This window comes from Pavona decussata, unplaced genomic scaffold (assembly GCF_977016875.1).
Source record: "Pavona decussata unplaced genomic scaffold, jaPavDecu1.1 SCAFFOLD_324, whole genome shotgun sequence".
NCBI classification, from domain to species: Eukaryota; Metazoa; Cnidaria; class Anthozoa; order Scleractinia; family Agariciidae; genus Pavona; species Pavona decussata.
Window position 1 is genome coordinate 2,106,799 of NW_028145713.1, and position 21,330 is coordinate 2,128,128.

Sequence of the window (21,330 nt, forward strand, 5' to 3'; positions counted from 1 at the left end):
AAACGGAGATTTTACGGACCAAACGGAGATTTTCCGGTACAATCGAAGATTTTCCGGACCAAACGGGTCTTTCTGTGGTACTTCAACCGGTTGGGGCAGAAATTACCGTTCCATTGGTGCAAATTGCTATTTCTTCTTTTATCATCACGTAAATTTCCTTTTTTATCTAACAATGTGGTTTCAAGTTTGCGACATATAGCATTTGCTGTGGAAAGTAATGTAATGTAATGACTAAAGATTACCACGAGATTTTTTTTACTTAACTCCTGCATGTAGCCTATATTGATTTTAGTAACAGAGCTACAAAAACAGCTCATCTTCACGTCAGAGTATTTCAGTATATACTACTTTTGACTTTCCCTTAAAAAAAAAACGAAGCTTTGTTTAAATGTTGAGTCGCAAGAATAAGAATGTGGCCAATAAATTTGAAAGCCTAGAGAAGACTAGGGACGCTAAACATTTGGGCGAGAAATCGAATGGAACTGAAATTTTCTTGAATAAAATTACGGAAATTCGGGTACACGTCGCGAAGTTGGCCTCATTTTCCGGGAAATTGGAGCCAGAAACTACCCTTCCATTCGGCAATTCCTACTCGGGCAGTCCGCTTTCTCCGACATAAGCTGATTGGTTACACACGAAACTCGTGAATGGAACGGAAAATGCTGTTCTAATCAGCATCTATTTTTTTCCAGACTTAACATGAACGTTTGGCCGAATGAAAAGCGCCCCAAACCACCCAACGGCTAACCTTGGTTTTAACAATTAACAAGACAGGTTGACACATGTGAAGGAAGCATAAGGCTATAGAGCATAAGCACAAGACAGGCTTGTGTATGCGATGTAGCTTCACCCGTGTGTGCGGCGAAAACGCAAGCTCGCTTCGAGCACAGAGTCGTCACCTTTAAGTGCAAGCGGTACCAAGTTACAAGAGGCCTTAAGGACGGTAACTACCAATACAGAAGTATTTTTGCGCAGTTTATGACTCTTCTTAGTATGGGCTACTGGAATCCAGAAAGAAAATGGCGGGTAACCACGCATTTTTTAGAGATAATTAAGCAATTATAATTCCAAAAAGTGCTAAAATACAAAGCAATGTAATTGGCATTTTATCCCAAATTGAAGGTTAATTATTTCTGAAAAAATTCATGATTACCCCCAATTTTCTTTATGGATACCAAGAGCACTTGCTAAGTTCTGTTTTCTCTGCATAGTTTTAAACCGCGCAAAATTATCCCTGTATTAGTATGCACCACCCATAGGAAACCCGAGTATCTCGAGATGCGCAGAACGTATGCGCAGTAACAAAAGAAGGCACCTTCCTTAAGCGCTCTGTAAGGCTTTGTATGAGGAATAACAAATCGAAGCTGTTTGGCGCGTTGGTGGCTTTTTCGAATCGCGCTTTTTCGCACTAAGATTTCACCGATTTCTTTGAGTTTTGTTTCAACTATAAGAAAATGGTATCTACTAGTATGTTGTGGCTCTAAAACATTTGAGATATCATATTTTTGAAAGCATGTTTTTTACAAAAAATCAGAATAACTCTGAAATCCAACGACAGATTGTTTCCTTATTTCACCAAATAGGCCTCAGAGCTCTCAAGTTTCAAAGGTGCTGTTACACTAGTCAATTTTTCTTGCAACTTGTCTCGCAATTTTGTTGCGACACAAGTTACACGAATTTTGCCTACTGTAACATGCCCTGAGACGAACATGTGTCGCAATTTTTTAGTTGTCGCAATCGTTGCGAGAAGTAGAAGGCCGTTCTACTAAGTGCGACGGCGACTGCAACAAAAACGTTGCAAGGCATGTTCATTTCAGGGCATGTTACACTAGGCAACGATCCGTGCAACTTGTGTCACAACGGCGCAACAAGATTGCGAGACAAGTTGCAAGAAAAATTGCTTAGTGTAAGAGCGCCTTAAGGCAATCATGAATAAACAACTCGCTACGCGGAAAGATGCCGGGCATTTTTACTCTAAAAATGTTATGCTAATGCATCTGTAATACTAAGAATGTTTGGAAAATTAAAAGGCAAATACGCCATAATTCTCATGAATATAAGATACATTAAGCATGCGACTTAAAACCATGCCAGTTGTTCTGGTGCTAGCTGTGGTCGCCTTTTGGTTTCTGATTGCTTTGTTTCTTTTACTAAAGCTCTGGGTGACATTAGCCTTCCAAATGAGAGATACTCCCGTTGCACTGTTCCATAACATGTGTGTCAGCTTAGTCAAATGCATTAACATAGCAATTTCAAAGTAAATTTAACCAACTTTCTGCGTAGCGAGTTGTACTGTCATTATTTCCACGAAACTTGCAAATGTGAAAATTACGAGGTTGAAAAATTCAGAATTTGATGAAATACTACAAAAAAATCTGTCATCGAATTCCAAAATTGTGGACTTTTTTTTTGGAAAATAAGGTTTTCAAAAACACCTGAGTTCTCAAAAATTTCAACTGCTACTACAAAATAAATAAAATCTTCTTAGAGATCAAACGTTTCTTATTGAGGGTGCCAAAACTCAATAAAATCAGTTGAATCTTTCCTACTAAAAAGTTCGATTCAAAAATGTTACCAACGAGCCACTAAATAGAAGCGGACCACCTTAAATAAAACTAACGAAAGAAATAACTGGTCTTAAAGAAAGCTCAAAACGGTGGAATAAGCCCCCAGAACACAAAAATTTACTGAAGGGGAGTATGATTACTAGTCTCCTACGCAGCCGTTCGTAGTGTCGTCACGCAACGCTCCTCCGAGAAGCGCTGCGTAACGACACTAAGAACGGCTGCGGAGGAGACTATATGATTACTTAATGGTTACAGAGCGCTAAATTGTCAACGGCCGCTTGTAATCCAGACGTTAATTTCTCTGCAGTGGGAACAGCAGCTGTTTGACAAAATTTTCTGCATTACTTTTGACCTGCCCATGAAAGTTTTCTGCGCCAAAACATCTTAACTGGTGGAAACCTCACTGTGTCAAACTCTAGAATAAGCCCACTGCTTCTCATTGTTGGTCTTAATTCGATGAACTTTCCGTCATTCCATAGAAGCTTACTGTTAAATCAATCGAGGACAATGATTTGCTCGTCAACGAAAGCTTACTTAAGTCGTAAATATGGCCTTCACTTGTTGCACAATGGTCACTCACTTGTAACCTCAATGTTTTCAACGAGTCGCTTTGAGGCAAAATGCTACGAAGTTTGTGTAACCAGTCTTCCCTTACTTCATTGCAGATGTTGACGGTCAGATTGAATGTCGTTATTGATGTGTTGTGCTCCAAATCACCAACCAGCCAGACTAGCCACTTGCAATCTGGGACACTGTACTCATTCACTGTCAGAGTGAATGTAGTCAGTGACTTGTTTGCTGCAAAAGCCGAACTTGAAATAGGTTCGTAAACTGGGTCTACTACAAGTTCTTCAAAGTTGTTAATGGTCAGAGTGAGTTCACGTAGCGATGTAAGGTCCCCCAAACTATTACAAAAGGATGTTTCCGTTGTTTGGAAAAAGCTACTATAGTTGTTGATTGTCAGACTTAATGTTGAAATCAATGTATTAGCCAAGAAATCGTGCAGACCGTATGCCAAAAAATTCATCGCGGAATTCCTGCGCCTATGAAACGTGCGTATGGTGTTGTTAACTGTAACATTGAGCGAAGTCACCGATGCGTTTTGAATCAGAACATCCCGAAGATAGTCTTGCCGGTCTTCGGACTCGTAATAGTTGATTTTAAGACTGAGCTCGTTTTTTCCGTTGTCTTTAACTGGGGAAGAATTATTGACAGAGCAATCTAGCCCACTAAACAATTCATCTGAAACTACACACGAGTCGTTCACACTTAACAGAACTGCCGGGTTGTTTTGTGACATTTCGTGAAGGACATCCTTTCCCTTTAAGCTCATCTCCCCCCAGATGTTCAAAGTAAGGCAAGACAAAGCGTTCGGTGGTTTAAAACGTCTCGCCATACAATCAGCAAAATCATCAGTTAATCTGCCGTGGATATTTAAAGTCAGACTAGAAAGCGGGAATTGTCCCAATACATCACATAGACATTCACTCCCTTCTAAACTGAACTCGCCCCAAAGGTTTACGGTCAAGTGATGTTTTGGAATTAGCCCATTCGCAAGGATAACAGGACGTAGAGAGGCCACATGATTGGCTGTCACTTTGCTGCCAATGTCTGGGTGAAAATCAAGGACAACTGGTGCCCTCTTTGAGAAACGCAGATTCTTCAAAACGGTGTGCCAGTTTTTTGGGTGCTGTCCATAGACGAATGCTCTGAAACAATTCAATGAACGATTTTTGTCAAGTCCTCTTTCTAACAAACTGGCACAAAAATTACTCAGATTTCCACTGACTCGAAGATCAAGAGAGTTTAAAAAGGTTGGACCTTCAAGTCCTTTACAAACTGCAGCAGCTAATGAATCCTGCATGTCACCACAAATAATTAGAGACACCGAGGTTAAGGATTTGTTTGTAAAGAGCTTTTCTAAGGCCTCTATTGCAGTTTCAGTCATTGAACCATAAATCTTCAGAACAACAGACGTAAGTGGTGTAACAGCAGATAATCCGTCTTCAAGAGCAGCGGCCCAAGCCTCACGCCACTCTTCCGACAATGCAAAAGTCACTTTTCTTAAGGTCTTACTTGCAGCTAAACCTTTACCAATGATAGCAGCCGCATCAGGAGGTATGTCGTTCGACACTGTAAGGATAAACTCCAGTAAACTGGGGTTTGCAGCTAACCCATGAAACAGAATATTGGCTTCTTTTACCGTCAACTCACGGTCAGAGAAGCTTAGAGTCGTAACGTGCGAGCAGGATATGAGGAGATCTGTGAGAGTTGCAATTTCTCTCTCGTCAAGATTGTTTGAGTCAGTCACAGTAAGTTTAACAGGCTGCTGTAAAGTTGAAAAGCTTTGGCAGGCCTTCAAAACATTTACAAAGTGCTGGCAAATCAAGTCACAGTCTTCCGGTTCCCCAATAGGGTAAATCGAGATTTCCAGTGGAAAAGGTATGAAAGAACAAAGAGTAGCCGCCATTCGTTCAGCATTTCCACTTTCAACAAAGCTCTCAATGAAGAAAGTTGCTTCCCGATAACTGATATTGGGCCAGTGGTTCCCCCAACAGCTGCACCGGTTCTCGCCAATCTGAGTGAATAGAAGGATTGCTTCCTCACCAAGCAGACCAGCTACAAATAGAAATACTTGTGGATATTTTCCTACCAAATCAGCATAGCCTAAATGCTCAAACACGTTAAACTCGTCTTTTCTTAGCTTGTACGCAATATATGATGCAGCCAGGTGCTCCTGAAAAGACTTATGAAGAAAGCAGTATTCATGTTGTGGATTTAATCTCTTCAAACTTTCCTCCTTGTAAAGAAGACCTAGTCCACGAGCAACCAACTTCTCATTTTTCCTTTCCAATTCTTTCAATTCGTCTTCACGAAAACTATGGCGATCGTTCAGCAAGCATTTCCAAGCTAGCATTCCAAGTGCAAGGATGTCCTTTTCAAATTCTTTCTCTAAATCTCTGTCGTCTTCATGGGCCTTTCGACCGTGTTTTGTACAATATCTTCTCAAAAGGCACCGTACAATGATTTGGTAAAGCTCAGTACGGGAAGATGGGAGTTTTCCTGCATAGTCTTCATAAATAACACACAGGAGAAGTAGATTTAGTGGATTGTTTCGGAGGGCATGTAATAAAGTGTTTTCTTTTATTTCTTCTATGAGTCCCTCTCCTTTTGTACAATGTTCTGGATCAACACTCTTAAAATGTTTCCTGATATACTCGAAAGCATCGCTTTCAGTGAATCCTTCGATCTGTAAAAGAACGTCAAAAACAAACTCCTTTCTGACGTCAATTCCTTTCTCTTGTCGACAAGTGGCCAGGACATAACAGAATGGCAGAATTCTTCTGTGAAGAAGTTCATCCACGTAATGCTTTGACTTTTCAGGAAGTTCGTCAAGACCGTCCAAAATAATTAAAATTCTCTCCTGATTATGAATGTCCCTCAAGAAATCCAACAGCTTTTCTGTGGTATTTCCGTCAATATCCTTTGGCAGAAGTTGTTCTATGATGGCTTCTGTGATATTTCCATCGATGTCTCGGCATTTTAACAACAGCACAAGTTCAAAACTGGGAGAGGTGAACGTTGTTGCAGTGCTTTTATTTGCCCAGTCATGAGCAAGTTTGAGGCTAAACGTCGTTTTACCAATTCCGGGACTTCCCTCAACAAGCGTCATGACATCTTCACCTTTGTTAAGAGCCGTGAAGATGTCATACACGTTCACCTCATCACCTTCTGCTCGAACGCCACCTTTTGGTCTTGAAATTATTTTCAATCTCGTGTAGACATCTTCAAGAGGTAATTGAATAGTGTTGTCCCAAAGAAGCGGCCTTAAGTGAGCGCGTCTATTGTACTCTGCTCTGAGCAACTTCATAACAACTGAGTTGTCGGTACCTACAAAAAAGTGACAATTGTTTCTTTCAGCTGATCCTCAGGTCTTAGTCGCTTAAATAAGGATTTCTGCCAAGACAAGACGAAACTATCACAAACCCTAAGTTAAGATATTTTTAGTTCCAATTGCTGCACCATTCCTCGTTAGTACACCAACCCACTCCCCTCCCTGAAACCTGCAATTTTGTTGACTATGTATGGCATGTAAAAACGAAAAAGTTAACAAGATTTTATTCAATTCAGTTTAATGTCTATTGTAAAGAGAGAACGACGTTTTTCAGTTTGCAGACCATGTTTCCGTATGTCAGTAAAATGCCATCGTCAGTTACAATAACGATACATAAGGAAAGAGGTGTTACACGGACAACGACAGATTAGCACGTCTAACTTGTTGATTAAGAATACGCATTGCCCACTTAATGTGCATTGCTTCCTTTATTTTGAGTTAGAAATAAGTGTAGACAGAATGTACAACAGTAAAACAATCCGACAGGGACGCAGCGTGAAACCTACGGAGGCGCCATCTAACTAACAAAAGGGGCCCAAGATAAGGCCCCTGGTTTAGCGATATTGCACTTCTGTCAACATCACGAAAGTTTGTTGTGCTTGAAGGCCTATTTAAACGGTTTCAACATTTGCTTCAACATGCGTTCAAAACAGTTGTTGAACCAAATGTCGGGGGCCTTTGAACAGGTCGTTCAACATTGTCGAAAGCGTCAAAAAAATGTTGAAAGCTTGTTGAAAGTGTGTTGAATCAAATTAAATTGGATTAAACTTTCATTCACCATCGATTCAACATTTCCTTTGTTCTTGAAAATGTTGAATGGTATTGAAGCCGTTTGAACGCTTTCTTCATCCAACATAAGCCTAACTCCGTTCAACTATTGTTAAACGAATGTTGGGCGAATGTTGAAACCGTTTAAACGGGCCTTTAAGCTACAAAATCCGGGACTTTGCTCACACGTTATTACAAATTTACTTGCACTGGCCTTAATGCCAGCTATATTGGTGAGACCACCGCCGCATTACCACGCGCGTCCGTGAGCACCTGTGCTGGGACACATTATGAGACACTCATGAAAGATTCAGCACCTTGTCGCACTGCTGGCTCCTCGAATTGCTTTCCTGTTGTAGACTCTGCCTGCGTTAATTTTCAACGGCTTCAACCGAAGAAATGAAACATGTTTGCAAACCAAAAACCATCGTTCTCTGTTTTAATTGTCAGTCTGGTGTTTTTTTGGAATGTCTATTGTAATGTAATAAAGTACCGGTTAGCAGTGGTTTTCTTGTTACCTTCAGTAGTTCTGGCTTATTTCTTGTCAAGGAAGAGAAATCAATATTTTGCAAGAACTTGTTTTGACAAACCGTTAGCTGACACAGTTTAACAAGGACTCTTGAGACTAGTCACCATAGCAATCTGAAGATCAAGTAAATTTAAACAAACATACAAACTACAATAGCAAATGGCATGAACTGAATGACAAAACTGACATGCACAGTCCTTTCCCCAGGCCTACAAACACAACTGACTCCCAAATCACTTTTCACAGCATTTCCACACTTTCTGATCTTTGCTTTGGGGGATTAAATACCGTAAGAATTACCTGTAAGACCTTCACTAGGTGACAGCTTGGCCTGCTTTGGAGCTGAAGTGCATGTTGTGCTTGGAGATAATGGTCTTTTGCCCTTTGCTGAATCCACCTTCTCAGATGAACCTGGGTGAAAAAAATACTCTCTTTAACTGGATGTGTGACTCCTTCCAAAAGAAAAATTCGTTTCTGAAAAACTGGTGTTCTGTTCACAAGCGACAATGCCCTTCACAGTTTTCAGAGGGTAATATTTGAGTGTCATGACTTTGGCTGGGTGATAGTAAGACTAAGAGCTCCCTTTATTAAGAACGGTGCCACCTAATACCAAGTTAGTTTTGTCTGGTTTATGACTATTAAGGAAAAGCAGATCTTAGCAAGGGCTATTTGAATCCGAAACGAAAATTGGGGGTGGCCGCTCACCCTTCAGAGAAAGCTTTTAAATATGCAGCAATAAGGAACTTCCTCTAAACCCTTGCAAAATGTCTACTTTTCCAGCAGTCGTAACCTTCCCAAAAATTCTTTTAAATTGTCTATAAGAAATCGAATTACCTAATCGGAAATTCCTGAGATGCGCAGAATGTATGTGCACAAACAGGAGGCACCTTCCTTAAGCCATCTCAGTTATAATTACCAAATACACTATGCAAGGAAGTGAAAAAAGTGCAATGTTACCATAAACTATAACTTAATAAGAAGACAACATGTTCATCCATTTATCCATGTTCAGACATTTAACAAGATATGTGATCGTACCTTGTGGAACCTCCATAACAAGTGAAGGGTCCTTGTTGGCTTCAGCGATTACCATGTGCCTTCCATCTTCGTCACTGGCATTGCTCCCTGGGGAAAAAAAACTATATATAAAAACACAGGTCCAACCATTTTTATTTTTCTCCTTCTAGCAGCACCACTCAGAAGTACCTTGTCAGTGCCACTACCTCAGTGGAAAAACACCAACACATCCACTAACGATGGAATCTATTTTACCTGTCATAATTTGGACACAACTGGTATCAGTTTAAAGGAAATTTGGTTTGCTGTTGTGATCCTAATTTATGCTGCTTGGAAACCAGAAACTTTGTGTTACATGATAGACTTCTTACTAAATGTAAGCACCTAAAGAAAACGATGGTTTCTTTCAGAACTGGGCCACCCTCTTTTGAGAAAAAAAAACAGTGGACATCCAAGTAAATAATTATTAAACACCATGTACTAATCACCCACTAATGTGCTTACTTTGCGTAATGTCCATCATCCTTTCTACAAGTCTGCCACACTGTTCCTCCCAACTGTATTTCTGTGCATATTTTCCACAAAGATCTTTGGTCTCTCCAAGCCGTACATCCCTGTTTTTTTCACAAACAGCCCTGATTGCCTTGGCCCACTCTTTAGGATCTTCTGAATTCACGACACTGTAAGAACCATACAGCACATTCTTTAAAGCTTCTCCAAGACCCGAGTTACCACTGACAAGCACAGGAAGACCAGCAGATAAAGCTTCAAGAGCAGCCAGCCCAAAGCCTTCAGTTCTTGAGGGCATAATAGCAAGATCTGCCTCGGGAAACTGTTGAGCTAGCTGCTCTCTTTCCTTAAAACTACGCACAGTTAGTTGAGTAGGAGCAATGCCTTTCTTGAGTAACATTTCTTTGACTTTCTCTTCTTCTCCACTTGGTGCACCAACAAACACAAGTTTGTAGGGTTGCGACACGTCTTTTAGCACAGCAATTGCCCTGGCAGCAATATCATATCCCTTCAGGTGAAAGTCTTCGTTATCCCCACGCCCAAACACTAAAACACGAAATGTTCTTCTTTCTTCAGTGGCTTGCTTCACATCAGCAAACTCAGAGAACACCCCTGGGGTGAGATTAAGAACATCTTGGTCCTTTCCACAGGAACGGAGGTAACAGGAGAAAGCGTCAGCCAGCTTGGGTCCGACTGCTACGACTTGATCAGCTAATTCACAGAGTTTAACCTCTGCCTGGTGCTTTTTCTCACCTTTGGAAATGGGGTCTGCATAGCTCTTGAACATTCCAAGTTCTTCAGGGTCGGTATGAACAACCTGAATCCATTTACAATGACAATGTAGACGTTTTATAAGGGACACTTGGCGACCAAGATGGACTCCATGGCCTATCACACAATCCATGACATGATCTTTTGGAATAGTGGCCAACCAGTCAATTGGATCATAACCAGGAATCTCCTCTGCTTCAATAAGATGGACATTGTGACTAGCAGCGACCCTTTTATCCTCTTCACTACACTGAGGGAGATACATGCTGACCTCCACATTGTGGTGTTTTGCTAACTGGATGGCAAGCTCTCTGTTAATGGTTGACAAGCCTCCTTTTGTAGATCGCCATTCACTACTGAGTAGAGTAACTTTCAGTGTCCTGTTGGAAGCCAAAGTTGACCCACTTTCTAGGCATTCCTGTGATGTAGAGGCTGACGTGCTAGGCAAGGAGGAATCCTAAAACAAATGTGTAATTGATTTCATGAAGGAAACTCAACATGTTAACGGCTAACACCGGGCAGTTATCAGACGTCATGGTCACCATGAGTCAAATCTATTAAGCTTGCTACATTTAAGAGGAGTAAATTGAATTTAAGGAGGCTGCCTAATGGATCATTTAAGTTGAATGTACGGTACATTCCACATTCAACATTCTACTTTGGGGAGGGTGAACACCTATCCCCAGATTAGCTATTGTTTGGAGGATGGGGCACCTCATAGGAGTAAGGTTGGTTTAGTTTGGGGAGGGTGAACACCTGCCCTGGGGTTAGCTATTTTGGGGGATTGAGCATTGCATAGGGCTAAGGTTAACTTAGTTTGGGGAGGGTCAACTCCAGCCCTGGGGTTAGCTATTTTGGGGGATTGGGCATCGAATAGGAGTAAGGTTAACTTAGTTTGGGGAGGGTCAACTCCAGCCCTGGGGTTAGCTATTTTGGGGGATTGGGCACCTCAGAGGAATAAGGTTAGCTTAGTTCTGGGAGCGTGAATTCCCCTGGGTATAGCAATTATTTGGGGTATTGGGCACCTCATAGTGGTACAGTTTGCTTAGTTTGGGAAGGGTGGACACCTGCCCTTGGATTAGGTATTGCTTGGGGGATTCGGCACCTCATAGCGGTAAGGTTAGCTCAATCTGGGGAGGGTGAACACCTACCCAGGGTATAGCTATTGTTTGGTGGATTGCACAACTCATATGGGTAACGTTCACTTAGTTTGGGGAACATCAACTCCTACCCTTGGTTTTAGCTACTGTTTGGGGGATTGGGCACCTCATAGGGGTAAGGTTAGCTTAGTCTGGGGAGGATGAACATCTTCCTTAGGTATAGCAGCTATTGTTTTAGGGATTGGGCACATGATAGGGGTAAAATTAGCTTAATTTGGGGAGAGTGAACAGCTGCCTTGGGGTGAGCCATTGTTTGGGGTATTCGGCAACTCATAGGGGTAAGTTTAGCTAATTCTGGGGAGAGTGAGCACCTGCCCTGGGGTGAGCTATTGTTTGGGGGATTTGGCTCCTCAAAGGATAAAGGCTAGCTTAGTCTGGGGATAGTGAACATCTGCCTAGGAGTAAACTATTGTTTTGGGGATTGGGCACCTCATAGGGGTATGGTTAGCTTAGTATGGGGAAGGTGAACATCTGCCCTGGGGTTAGCTATTCTTTAGGGGATCGGGCAGCTCATACGGGTAAGGTTAGAAAAGTTTGGGGTGGGGGGGCAGGGGGGAACATCTGCCCTGCGGTTACCTATTGTTTGCGGGATTGGACAACTCATAGGAGAAGGTTGGCTCAATCTGGAGGAATGAACAAGTACATCGATTGGGGTTAGCTATTGTTTGGGGAATTGGGCACCTCATAGGGCTAAAAGGGTAAGGTTAGCTTAATCTGGAGAGTGTGGACACCTGCCCTAGGACTAGCTATCGTTTGGGGGATTGGGCACCTTATAGGGGTAAGGTTACCTTTGTTTAAAGGGGGTGAACACTTGCCCTGGGGTTAGCTATTGTTTGGGGGATTGGCCACATCACAGGGATAAGGTTACCTTAGTTTGGGGAGGATGAATACCTACCCTGGAGGAAGCTAATGTTTGGAGAGATTAGACACATCACAGAGGTAAGGTTACCTTAGTTTTGGGAGGTTCAACACTTAATTTGGGGTTAGCTATTGTTTGGGGGAATGGACACATCACAGGGGTAAGGTTTAGCTTACTTTCGGGAGGGTGTACAACTACCCTGGGGTTAGCTATTGTTTGGGGGATTAGGCACCTCATAGGGGACTTTTTAGCTTAGTTAAGGGAGGATGAATACCTACCCTGGGGTGAGCTATTGTTTGGAGAGATTGGGCACATCACAGGGGTAAGGTTACCTTAGTTTGGGGAGGGTGAACACTTACTTTGGGGTTAGCTATTGTTTGGGGAATTGAACACCTCTTAGGGGTAAGGGTAGCTTAGTTTGGGGAGGGTGAACACCTGCCCTGGGGTTAGCTATTGTTTGGGGGATTGCTAGCATCTCATAGGGGTAGGGTTAGCTTAGTCTGAGCAGGGTTAAAACCTGCCCTGGGGTTAGCTATTGTTTGGGGGATTGGCCACATCACAGGGGTAAGGTTAGCTAAGTTTGGGGAAAGTGATCGTCTGTCCTGGCGAGAAGTATTGTTTGAGTTTTTTTGCATCTTGTAAGCTTAGTTTGGGGAGGGAAACACCTGCGTTGGGGTTACATGTAGCTCTTGTTTGGGGTATTGGGCATTTCATAGGAGTATGAGTAAGTTAGTTTAGGGAGAGTGAATAGCTGCCCTGGGGTTAGCACCTCACAGGGTTAAGGATAGCTTTGTCTGGGGGGGGAATGGACACCTGCCCTGGGGTAGGCTCTTGTTTACCAGATTAACAATGCATATGCACAGCAAGGCCCTGGAAGAGGCGGGTTTGAAAACACTCTTCCATAGACGTGAGGAATTATGTAGCAGTCTGTTTAAACAAATAGTAGAGAGTGACCAGCATAAACTAGCTAGCCTGCTGCCCGCGCACATTGACAGTGGAAGATATAACTTCAGGACTAGGCGTATGTTTTCAATCCTGAATATGAAAACAAAGAGGTATGGAGACACTTTTATGATGCACTTTGCAAGTAAACAGCAATTGTAATTAGTGTAGTTAGGATTGTAGTTAGTGTAGTTAGGGTTTTTATTTTTTGAAATTTTAAACATGATGTATGTAACGCAAGTAATTCAGCTTATAGCTGCAAGTCGTGGTTTTTTTTTTTAATAAACGATTTACCTCTTACACACATACATGTAGTGTGTCTTGACTGTACAATATTCACGATAAGCATTATCTATATCAGTCCAATTACCGGAGACTGTACGTTACCTTAACTGTCAACCTGGACATCACAGGAAGCCTTTAGAAACAATCTTCAACTCTGGTCCTAAATTAAAACTGTAAATAGAAATAAAAGCTTGTTTCAGGAGGGTGGTTGCATGTGACTTCATGTTTGCTTGACCAATATTGTTTTCAAATAGAAATCCTACAACATGCAAGGTTTTATTTTTTCCCCATGTACATGCACAGTACTAGCCACTGGATTAGCAGCACCTACATAGAATGTTTGGAATATGATGGATTTACAAGTAAACTACATAAAAAAAATTATCCCTATATCATGTGTTAAATTTCAATTTAAACAAACTTATGCAAGAGCAGACTTAATGCAGCCATAACTTGTATCCATACTGAGCTTGTAGTCACTGGGAAATTAATTGGGACAACTACAGTGGCATTGCAAACAGCTTCTCAAGAAAGGGAATTACATGGACCATAGTTTAGCTACATGTAAGTATGGACTTGCAAATATGGGTGATTCATAGAAACCAAAAGAATTTTCTACATAGGTTCTTAGATGCACTCCTGAATAACACTTATGTGAGATGGCATCACACATTTTCTTTCGTACACCAAAGCATTAGCCTTGCTAGTAATCTGGGACTCGTAGAGGAATATAAGAAAGGTTAAGGAATGTTATTTGTTTGTTTGTTGTTTAAAACGTGCAGTTCCAGAAAGCATCCACACCCACTCCAAGGAAGGTGGTAATCAGAAATTCCTAGGGGGAGGGAATTAAAAAGCCAAGAGGTAAACTGAAATTTCCAGGGGGGATGGGGAGATGGGGAGATGCAAAAAAAACCCTTCTGTTGAGGGAGATATTTTCCGGATCTGTACAATGCCTCACTGATGCATTGCTTATGGGTGTAAATATAATTCTGCCATCAAGAGAAACAACATGTATTGGCATCGGTTAACATGGATGACCTATAACTTCTTTTAAAATGGCTTACAAAGATTGTAAGTTAAGAACCTTCACAACAGTGAACAAATATTTGAGGATTTGAGGCAATCACTTTAAAGCTTCCTGTTTCATTTAACGCTCAGGTTCAATTGTTAGAATCTATGAAGTGAGTCTGTACCGACAAAGTTTTGCTTTGTTCTGAAACAAAAACCAGCAGGAAAGCCACCAGCCAATTAAAAATTAATCGAAGAAAAGCAAAGAAATCTTCCAAACATGATGCACATGCAACCGAAAAAAACTTGTAAAGATGCTGAAGAATTAAAATTTTTTAGCCGAAAAGTGAGGAAATGGCGTGGAACTATAATTAGAAAGTTGAACTTCTCATGGGAAATAGCTGAATCTGCTTTGGAGGAAAAAAGGTTCTCAGTTCCCTTTGAATACCTAAATCTTTTCTCTGAGCCCAGCTTTGAATAACAGGTTAAGTGATTTTTGTACATGCTTAAAATCACCGGCAATTTTTCCATCACATACTTTTCAAATAACAAAGGACGTCATCATGTTGGGCAAAGAAAATTCAGGTAGGGAGGTTCGACCATTGGCGATTCCCTTCCACTGTGAGCAGTGTAATTAAGTAGGAAACATGAACTCATCATGGACAATATCAACATTACCAGCATTAATACCAAGAATGACATCATCATGTATAAGACACTATTGGAACAGAAAGTTTAGTTAAAAAAATGTAATGGGAGAGGAAGGTTTGTCTGATGGCTTGTATGGAAGGTGTTAAGGGTAGTTTTCTGTGCAGTGTGACTGATTTCAAGAACCAACAAAAACTTACCAAAAGTTGCTGCAGAGTAAACCATCAATGACATCTTGAATCCACGTAAAGCAACACTAGGACACTGGCGAGGCCTTTAAAATTACATTAAAAAACCAATAAGTGAGTAGAAATTACCCACTAACTTTTACGTATAATGCATGAAGCTGGGATTTCATTGTCGCATAATTTTGCATACATTTACAGGAGTAAATTCATGTGCCTAAATCAAACTAGAAAAAACAAACAGACAGCTTAATTACCCTCTTATGTAAATTCAGATCCATTAAAGCATGAAAAATTACATGACAGTGAAAATTCACCTTGAGTAAGGTTTACCCTAAAGGATTGGGACATCAGTCTTAAGAATAAAAACTCCAATTTATTACTCCAATTTCTCATGTATGCATTACAAATATGACCTATATTTAACAATATCGACGGCAGTTTTCTATGGTCCTCTTATAGACCATAAAATGACGTCAAAAAATGTTCAACACTCTAGTGGAACCACGAGCCGCAGGCGAGTGGTTTCACTGCCAAGTTTTGGACATTTTGAGAAAGCGCGCGCATTACATCTGACGTCATTTTTTTTGTCTGTACTCTTATAGACAATAGCTACAGGCCAATTAGCGCGTGGAAATTTGGGCAGTAATTGTAAAATCAACTATGGACAATCAATAAATCCAAGATTTTGTATAAAGTACAGTAGGTTAGGAAAATTTTAGCAGCTGAATTAACGTACTGGAAGTATGCTCTTCAAAACAGTATCTGTGTTGAAGGATTCCTGTAATTTCTGACAGACCATCAAGTTCATCTAATTCACAATCTTAGGACACCTTCACAAAAATCGTAGGAGATTATATCAACACGGCAAATGAGTGTTGAAAAAAGGTTTTACTGACTGTAAACCATGACAAAAGTGTCTGCAATGATCACTCATCTTTCCTAGACAATTATCTTTTCACTTAATATCTCATTTGCAAGTAAGGGCCCAGTTGTACACAGTAAGTTCATCTAAGTTTATGTACGTTATTAAAACAGTAAGTTTTTTTAGACTGGACTGGGGGTTAGTTATATGAAATCTCCACTGATCTCACAGTTGTTTTATATTAATTTAATATTTTGCTGTTGGACCTGAGAGATTTAGACAACAACAAACAAACAAACAAAGAAATAGGGTAAAATCACAACGTCAGCTTTTTTTGTAATGACATAAATCAGACATTTTCCTGTAAAACCCGGGGTAGTCAATCGATAAAAATTGATATCGGAAAATCATTCGATAAATCGATATCTATCGATAAATTGAATTTAAACGATATCGACCTCATCGGTCAATCGATAAAATTTGATACTCACATCCCGACGAAGTGTTAATGTTATCGATTGTATCGGCTTCATTGATCGTTATTGAATCGATAAAAATTATCCTGTTTCCGTTGAGGGAGCGCTTGATTGTGACTCTTTAAATGTGGATTTCAAAGGCGGCAATGAAATGATTTGTTGACAAACACTGTACAAGAGACCAAAGAGACTGCATTACGATTTTCTTCCTGATTTTATTGTTCGATTAACCAGGTTCAATTACAAACGTAAATTATTTTTCCTATTCCGGCTTCAACGTTGTCGTCTAAATTTTCTCTTTTTCCTTTGTTCCGTTGGTTTTGAAACTACGTTTTAACCTAAGAAATATGGGGAACAAGAAGAATTTAGATTACGAGCCCGGGGGCGTCCAGATGATTTGTTCATAATATTCTTTACTCAAAAAATCACGAAAATCTTTCCCTTTAAAGACTGGGTGAAAGAGCAACGAGCATGCGATTGTGTTACATAAGCAAATAAATAAAACAGTGGAATAATCAATCAGGGATCTATATCGGATTTCAAATACAACACACGCTGAGTAATACTTAAAGTTTGTAGAAAAAATGAAGCAATTTTTATCGTTTAACGAATAGGGAAGTTGTTATAAGTGTCTCTGCGAGTTCTTTAATTTCTTTTTGTGTTTCCATTTCGAAAATTGGAACGATAATTCAGTTTCGATAAATTCGACATTTATCGATAAAATCGATAGCCTTGATTCAAAAATCGATAATTATCCATTACTCACAACGAAATCTTTTATCAATTTTTATCGAATTTCGAAAAAATTAATCGATTTTTATTGATTATTATCGAATGCTATCGATTATCGATATTATCGATTGACTACCCCGGGTATAAAATTCGCAGAAGCATGCAAATGAAATGATTTGTTGACAAACACTGTACAAGAGACCAAAGAGACTGCATTACGATTTTCTTCCTGATTTTATTGTTCGATTAACCAGGTTCAATTACAAACGTAAATTATTTTTCCTATTCCGGCTTCAACATTGTCGTCTAAATTTTCTCTTTTTCCTTTGTTCCGTTGGTTTTGAAACTACGTTTTAACCTAAGAAATATGGGGAACAAGAAGAATTTAGATTACGAGCCCGGGGGCGTCCAGATGATTTGTTCGTAATATTCTTTACTCAAAAAGTCACGAAAATCTTTCCCTTTAAAGACTGGGTGAAAGAGCAACGAGCATGCGATTGTGTTACATAAGCAAATAAATAAAACAGTGGAATAATCAATCAGGGATCTATATTGGATTTCAAATACAACACACACTGAGTAATACTTAAAGTTTGTAGAAAAAATGAAGCAATTTTTATCGTTTAACGAATAGGGAAGTTGCTATAAGTGTCTCTGCGAGTTCTTTAATTTCTTTTTGTGTTTCCATTTCGAAAATTGGAACGATAATTCAGTTTCGATAAATTCGATATTTATCGATAAAATCGATAGCCCTGATTCAAAAATCGATAATTATCCATTACTCACAACGAAATCTTTTATCAATTTTTGTCGAATTTCGAAAAAATTAATCGATTTTTATTGATTATTATCGAATGCTATCGATTATCGATATTATCGATTGACTACCCCGGGTGTAAAATTCGCAGAAGCATGCAAATTTGGAAACTTTCTTCGATGTGATAACTACAAGTAAGCTTAACGTTAAGATGGCCAAAGAAAACAACCGGCTGTTTTCACTCTCGATCGTCGGCCCTATCTGTAAATTAACTACAGTGATAGCCAGCAAGAGTTATGAGAGTTCACAAATAAATCAAATTAGTTTCTAACAAACAGATTGTACATGTCACGCGATCCGTCTCACAAACTTTACGTGCGGTTACTTCGGAACAGAAGTGTGTACGTTCTGCTAGATTTAAGCTCGCTGTTTGTGGAAGAGGGTAAGTATGACAGCGGTGCACAGAACTTGACCTTATTTTATCTCGACGTTGAGTTCCCATAAACTTGTCCCAAGCTTACCTTCTGGCATGCCGAAAATCTGCAGGCAAATTGAGTTGCACGTAAACGCCAAAGCGATCACGCTATTCCCAGCAGCCTACATATTGCGACTCTTGTGACTCGATGAAGTCAGCCCATGGTTACACGATTGACAACAGATACGAAAACGCGAAAATTCAAAGATAAAAGATACAAAACAATTTCAAACTGCACCCTGATGAAGAACTCTGTGGCTGCAATTTGGTCCTGCGCTCCCTGGACTTCCGCGTTGCTCCCAAATATGGTAAAGGGCTTATTTCATTGGTCAAATAGTGTCACATGGTTTGTCATATGAAGCTGGAAGAACAAATTCTACGCTGGACAAGGAATCAACGCTTAAGGACAAGGAAATGGATTTTTAAGGGCATCGAAAGAGAAAAACCCAAGTATGAAATCAAGAACACCCAACCTGGATGACTTAATCCCCAGTCTCATCAAGGCCCTACTCTTTACTGTTTATGAGTCGTTTGCTTTTGTATTTGTTTTTTCTCTCCTTGGGCAGAAGACTGTGATCTGGATACTAAGGGGCTATTTTCATGGAGGGAGATCCTGGCACTAGGAAGATCCTAAAAGGCAGATCACCCTAGCGCCATATGTTTTCTCAGTTTGTACTTGGCCCTAGCGATAGGATCTTGCCGGCTAGCTGACGACTTTGCTGAGAGATAGGAAGATCCTAGCACCATGTAAACTAGATTCGCTTGGAAGATCCTAGTACTAGGGAAAAAAAGAACAAACATGGCGGCAGCCGAGCGTTCAGCTGCTAAAGGCCGACAATTTTTCTTCTTTTCTTTCTCCACTTGGTAACTACTCCGACCGAAATTTCTGCACATGAAACAATGGAAACGTTGATCCACCTTCTTGGATCTTTCTTGTGCTAGGATCCTCCTCCCTCCATGTAAACAGCACTTAAGCCTTGGACACTTTCCTTTTCCGAGTAGATGTATTTTTAGAACAGTCCTCAGGGGACCTTCGGACCGTCCACAGTTCAATGATCCAATCTAAGAAGAGAAATGACAGTTAAATTGTAATACATCATACCTTCTCGCTTGAAAAGTAGTTCTAAAAATAAACTTTATTCGGGAATTTTTTTCATTCGAGGAATTAATACAAAACAAACAAGACACGGTCATTGGCTCCTGACCAGGGCTGTGATCTGGCTTAAGAGCTATGCCGACGGCGGCTCAAGCACCTGGCAGGTCCAACAGGAACGGAGAGCGAGGCTTCAGGGAAAAGACTAGACAACAGATGGTCTCTGGCTCTTGAGGTTTGGGGTTGGGAATGGGGTCAACTACTTCACCCTATAGAATAGCTCTGTTACGGAAACCGCTACAATTGGGCTTCAAGCACAGACCTTGTTGAAGCTCTAACCAACCAGCCGATAGGATGCTACTTCTGGCAAAAACCTTCTGAGGGACGCTAAGAGTGTGAGTGAGAGTTTTCTGAGGTCCGAAGCAAATCATGGAATGTGAGCACCATGAACGAAACAGGTTATTAGAGAGATCAAAAGGCAGAAACTGGACATCATTCGTCCAACTTGGATGGCCTATCTCATGCACATAAAAAGACAAGGGATTTTAACACATACTTCTTCTTTCTTCTCAGCCAAACTGTTTCTATCGATGAAAAGTCAACCTGTTTCCAATCTCCTCTCGCTTTTCATGATGGAAAGTCTCCACCCTAAGGTCTGCCCTAAGGTCAGGTCGTCATAAATCCCCACATTTCCCCCTCCTCAATGGCTCGCATTTGTTGCAAAGTCCCGACAAAGTCTTCAATTCTCCCACATATGGCCCAGGGACCCCCTCAGGGAAACCGATGACAAGTGCATAACGTGGGGGCGAAGAAGGCAAACCATCGCTTGAAATCCCACGGAGACTACATAGGAAAATCCCTTGGAGAGAGAGAGCAGGTTATGGGGATAGTTACGAATTTACGCCTCACTGAGGGGCGAGGAGGACGAGAGTGAGTTACGTTTGTATTAAAGAGAAAACTGATCTACGTTATCTGCCACAGGGTAATAGGTTACAAATCAAAGAAATTTCAGTAGACCTGAATCTTTCAAAAGCTCTTATATCACTGGGCCCGTAAATCTTTCAGCATCGATGTTTTTAAGTTAGGGCGCATTGTTCTGTTGTTCGTCCTTGTGTCGTCTCGACCAACCATGTAACACGTCACAAATGGTGCAGATCGCTCCAAAAATTCGTGCAAATTGGCGGCTAAAATTGGACTAGTAAAACTCCTTGAATATCATCACAGCCCAATTTTTCAATATTACGTGCATGGCGAGAAATAAGACTAAGCCCCCAATAAATACTTGGCAGGCTTTGTCGCAAAAAGATACTTCACAGTTCCTGGAGAGGTGGGTGGGGGGGGGGGGGTAACCTAGAAAACTTAGCCCTTCAGAGATGCCTTGTACACTTTTTCACTGACAAAAGTAGCAAAGATCAAAACATTGGAGCAAGTTGATGAGCTCATGGTGCAATAACTATCGCATATTGCTTGACTGGATAAGAAACAATGTACGGCATTTTTGTTCAAATTGAAACCAATTTCTGAAAAACGCATGACCACCGCAAATTTTCTTTTTGGATTCCGGTAACACTGTATCACTTGCTAAGATCTCTTTTCGCGGATAGTTCAACACGCGCAAAAATACCTTAGCGTTAGTAGGCACCGTCCTTAACAAACCCTTGTTTCTTGGACCATTCGTTGCAGAGAACGCATGCGCAGTAACAAAAGGCGACACCTTTGCCAAATGTCATGAAACCGTCACTTCATAAAACCCCATTCCGCAAAATGGTAAAGATAATAAACTCAATA

At 40.7% G+C, this 21,330-nt stretch overlaps 1 protein-coding gene and 1 long non-coding RNA gene across 2 annotated transcripts in view; both read right to left on the reverse strand.

Annotated features, from left to right (window-relative positions):
- LOC146453765 (uncharacterized) overlaps window positions 1-21,330 on the reverse strand; it is an 88,339-nt gene that overhangs the window by 2,964 nt on the left and 64,045 nt on the right. The gene's annotated exons all lie outside the window — the stretch shown is intronic.
- Window positions 118-13,427, reverse strand: LOC146453766 (uncharacterized). The gene is made up of 5 exons (XM_085096358.1): window positions 13,406-13,427; window positions 9,281-10,514; window positions 8,798-8,884; window positions 8,060-8,170; window positions 118-6,458 (listed from the first exon to the last, which is right to left on the reverse strand). Exons 1-5 carry the CDS (start codon window positions 13,424-13,426, stop codon window positions 3,016-3,018), a joined length of 4,896 nt encoding a protein of 1,631 aa, XP_084952484.1. The 5' UTR covers window position 13,427; the 3' UTR covers window positions 118-3,015.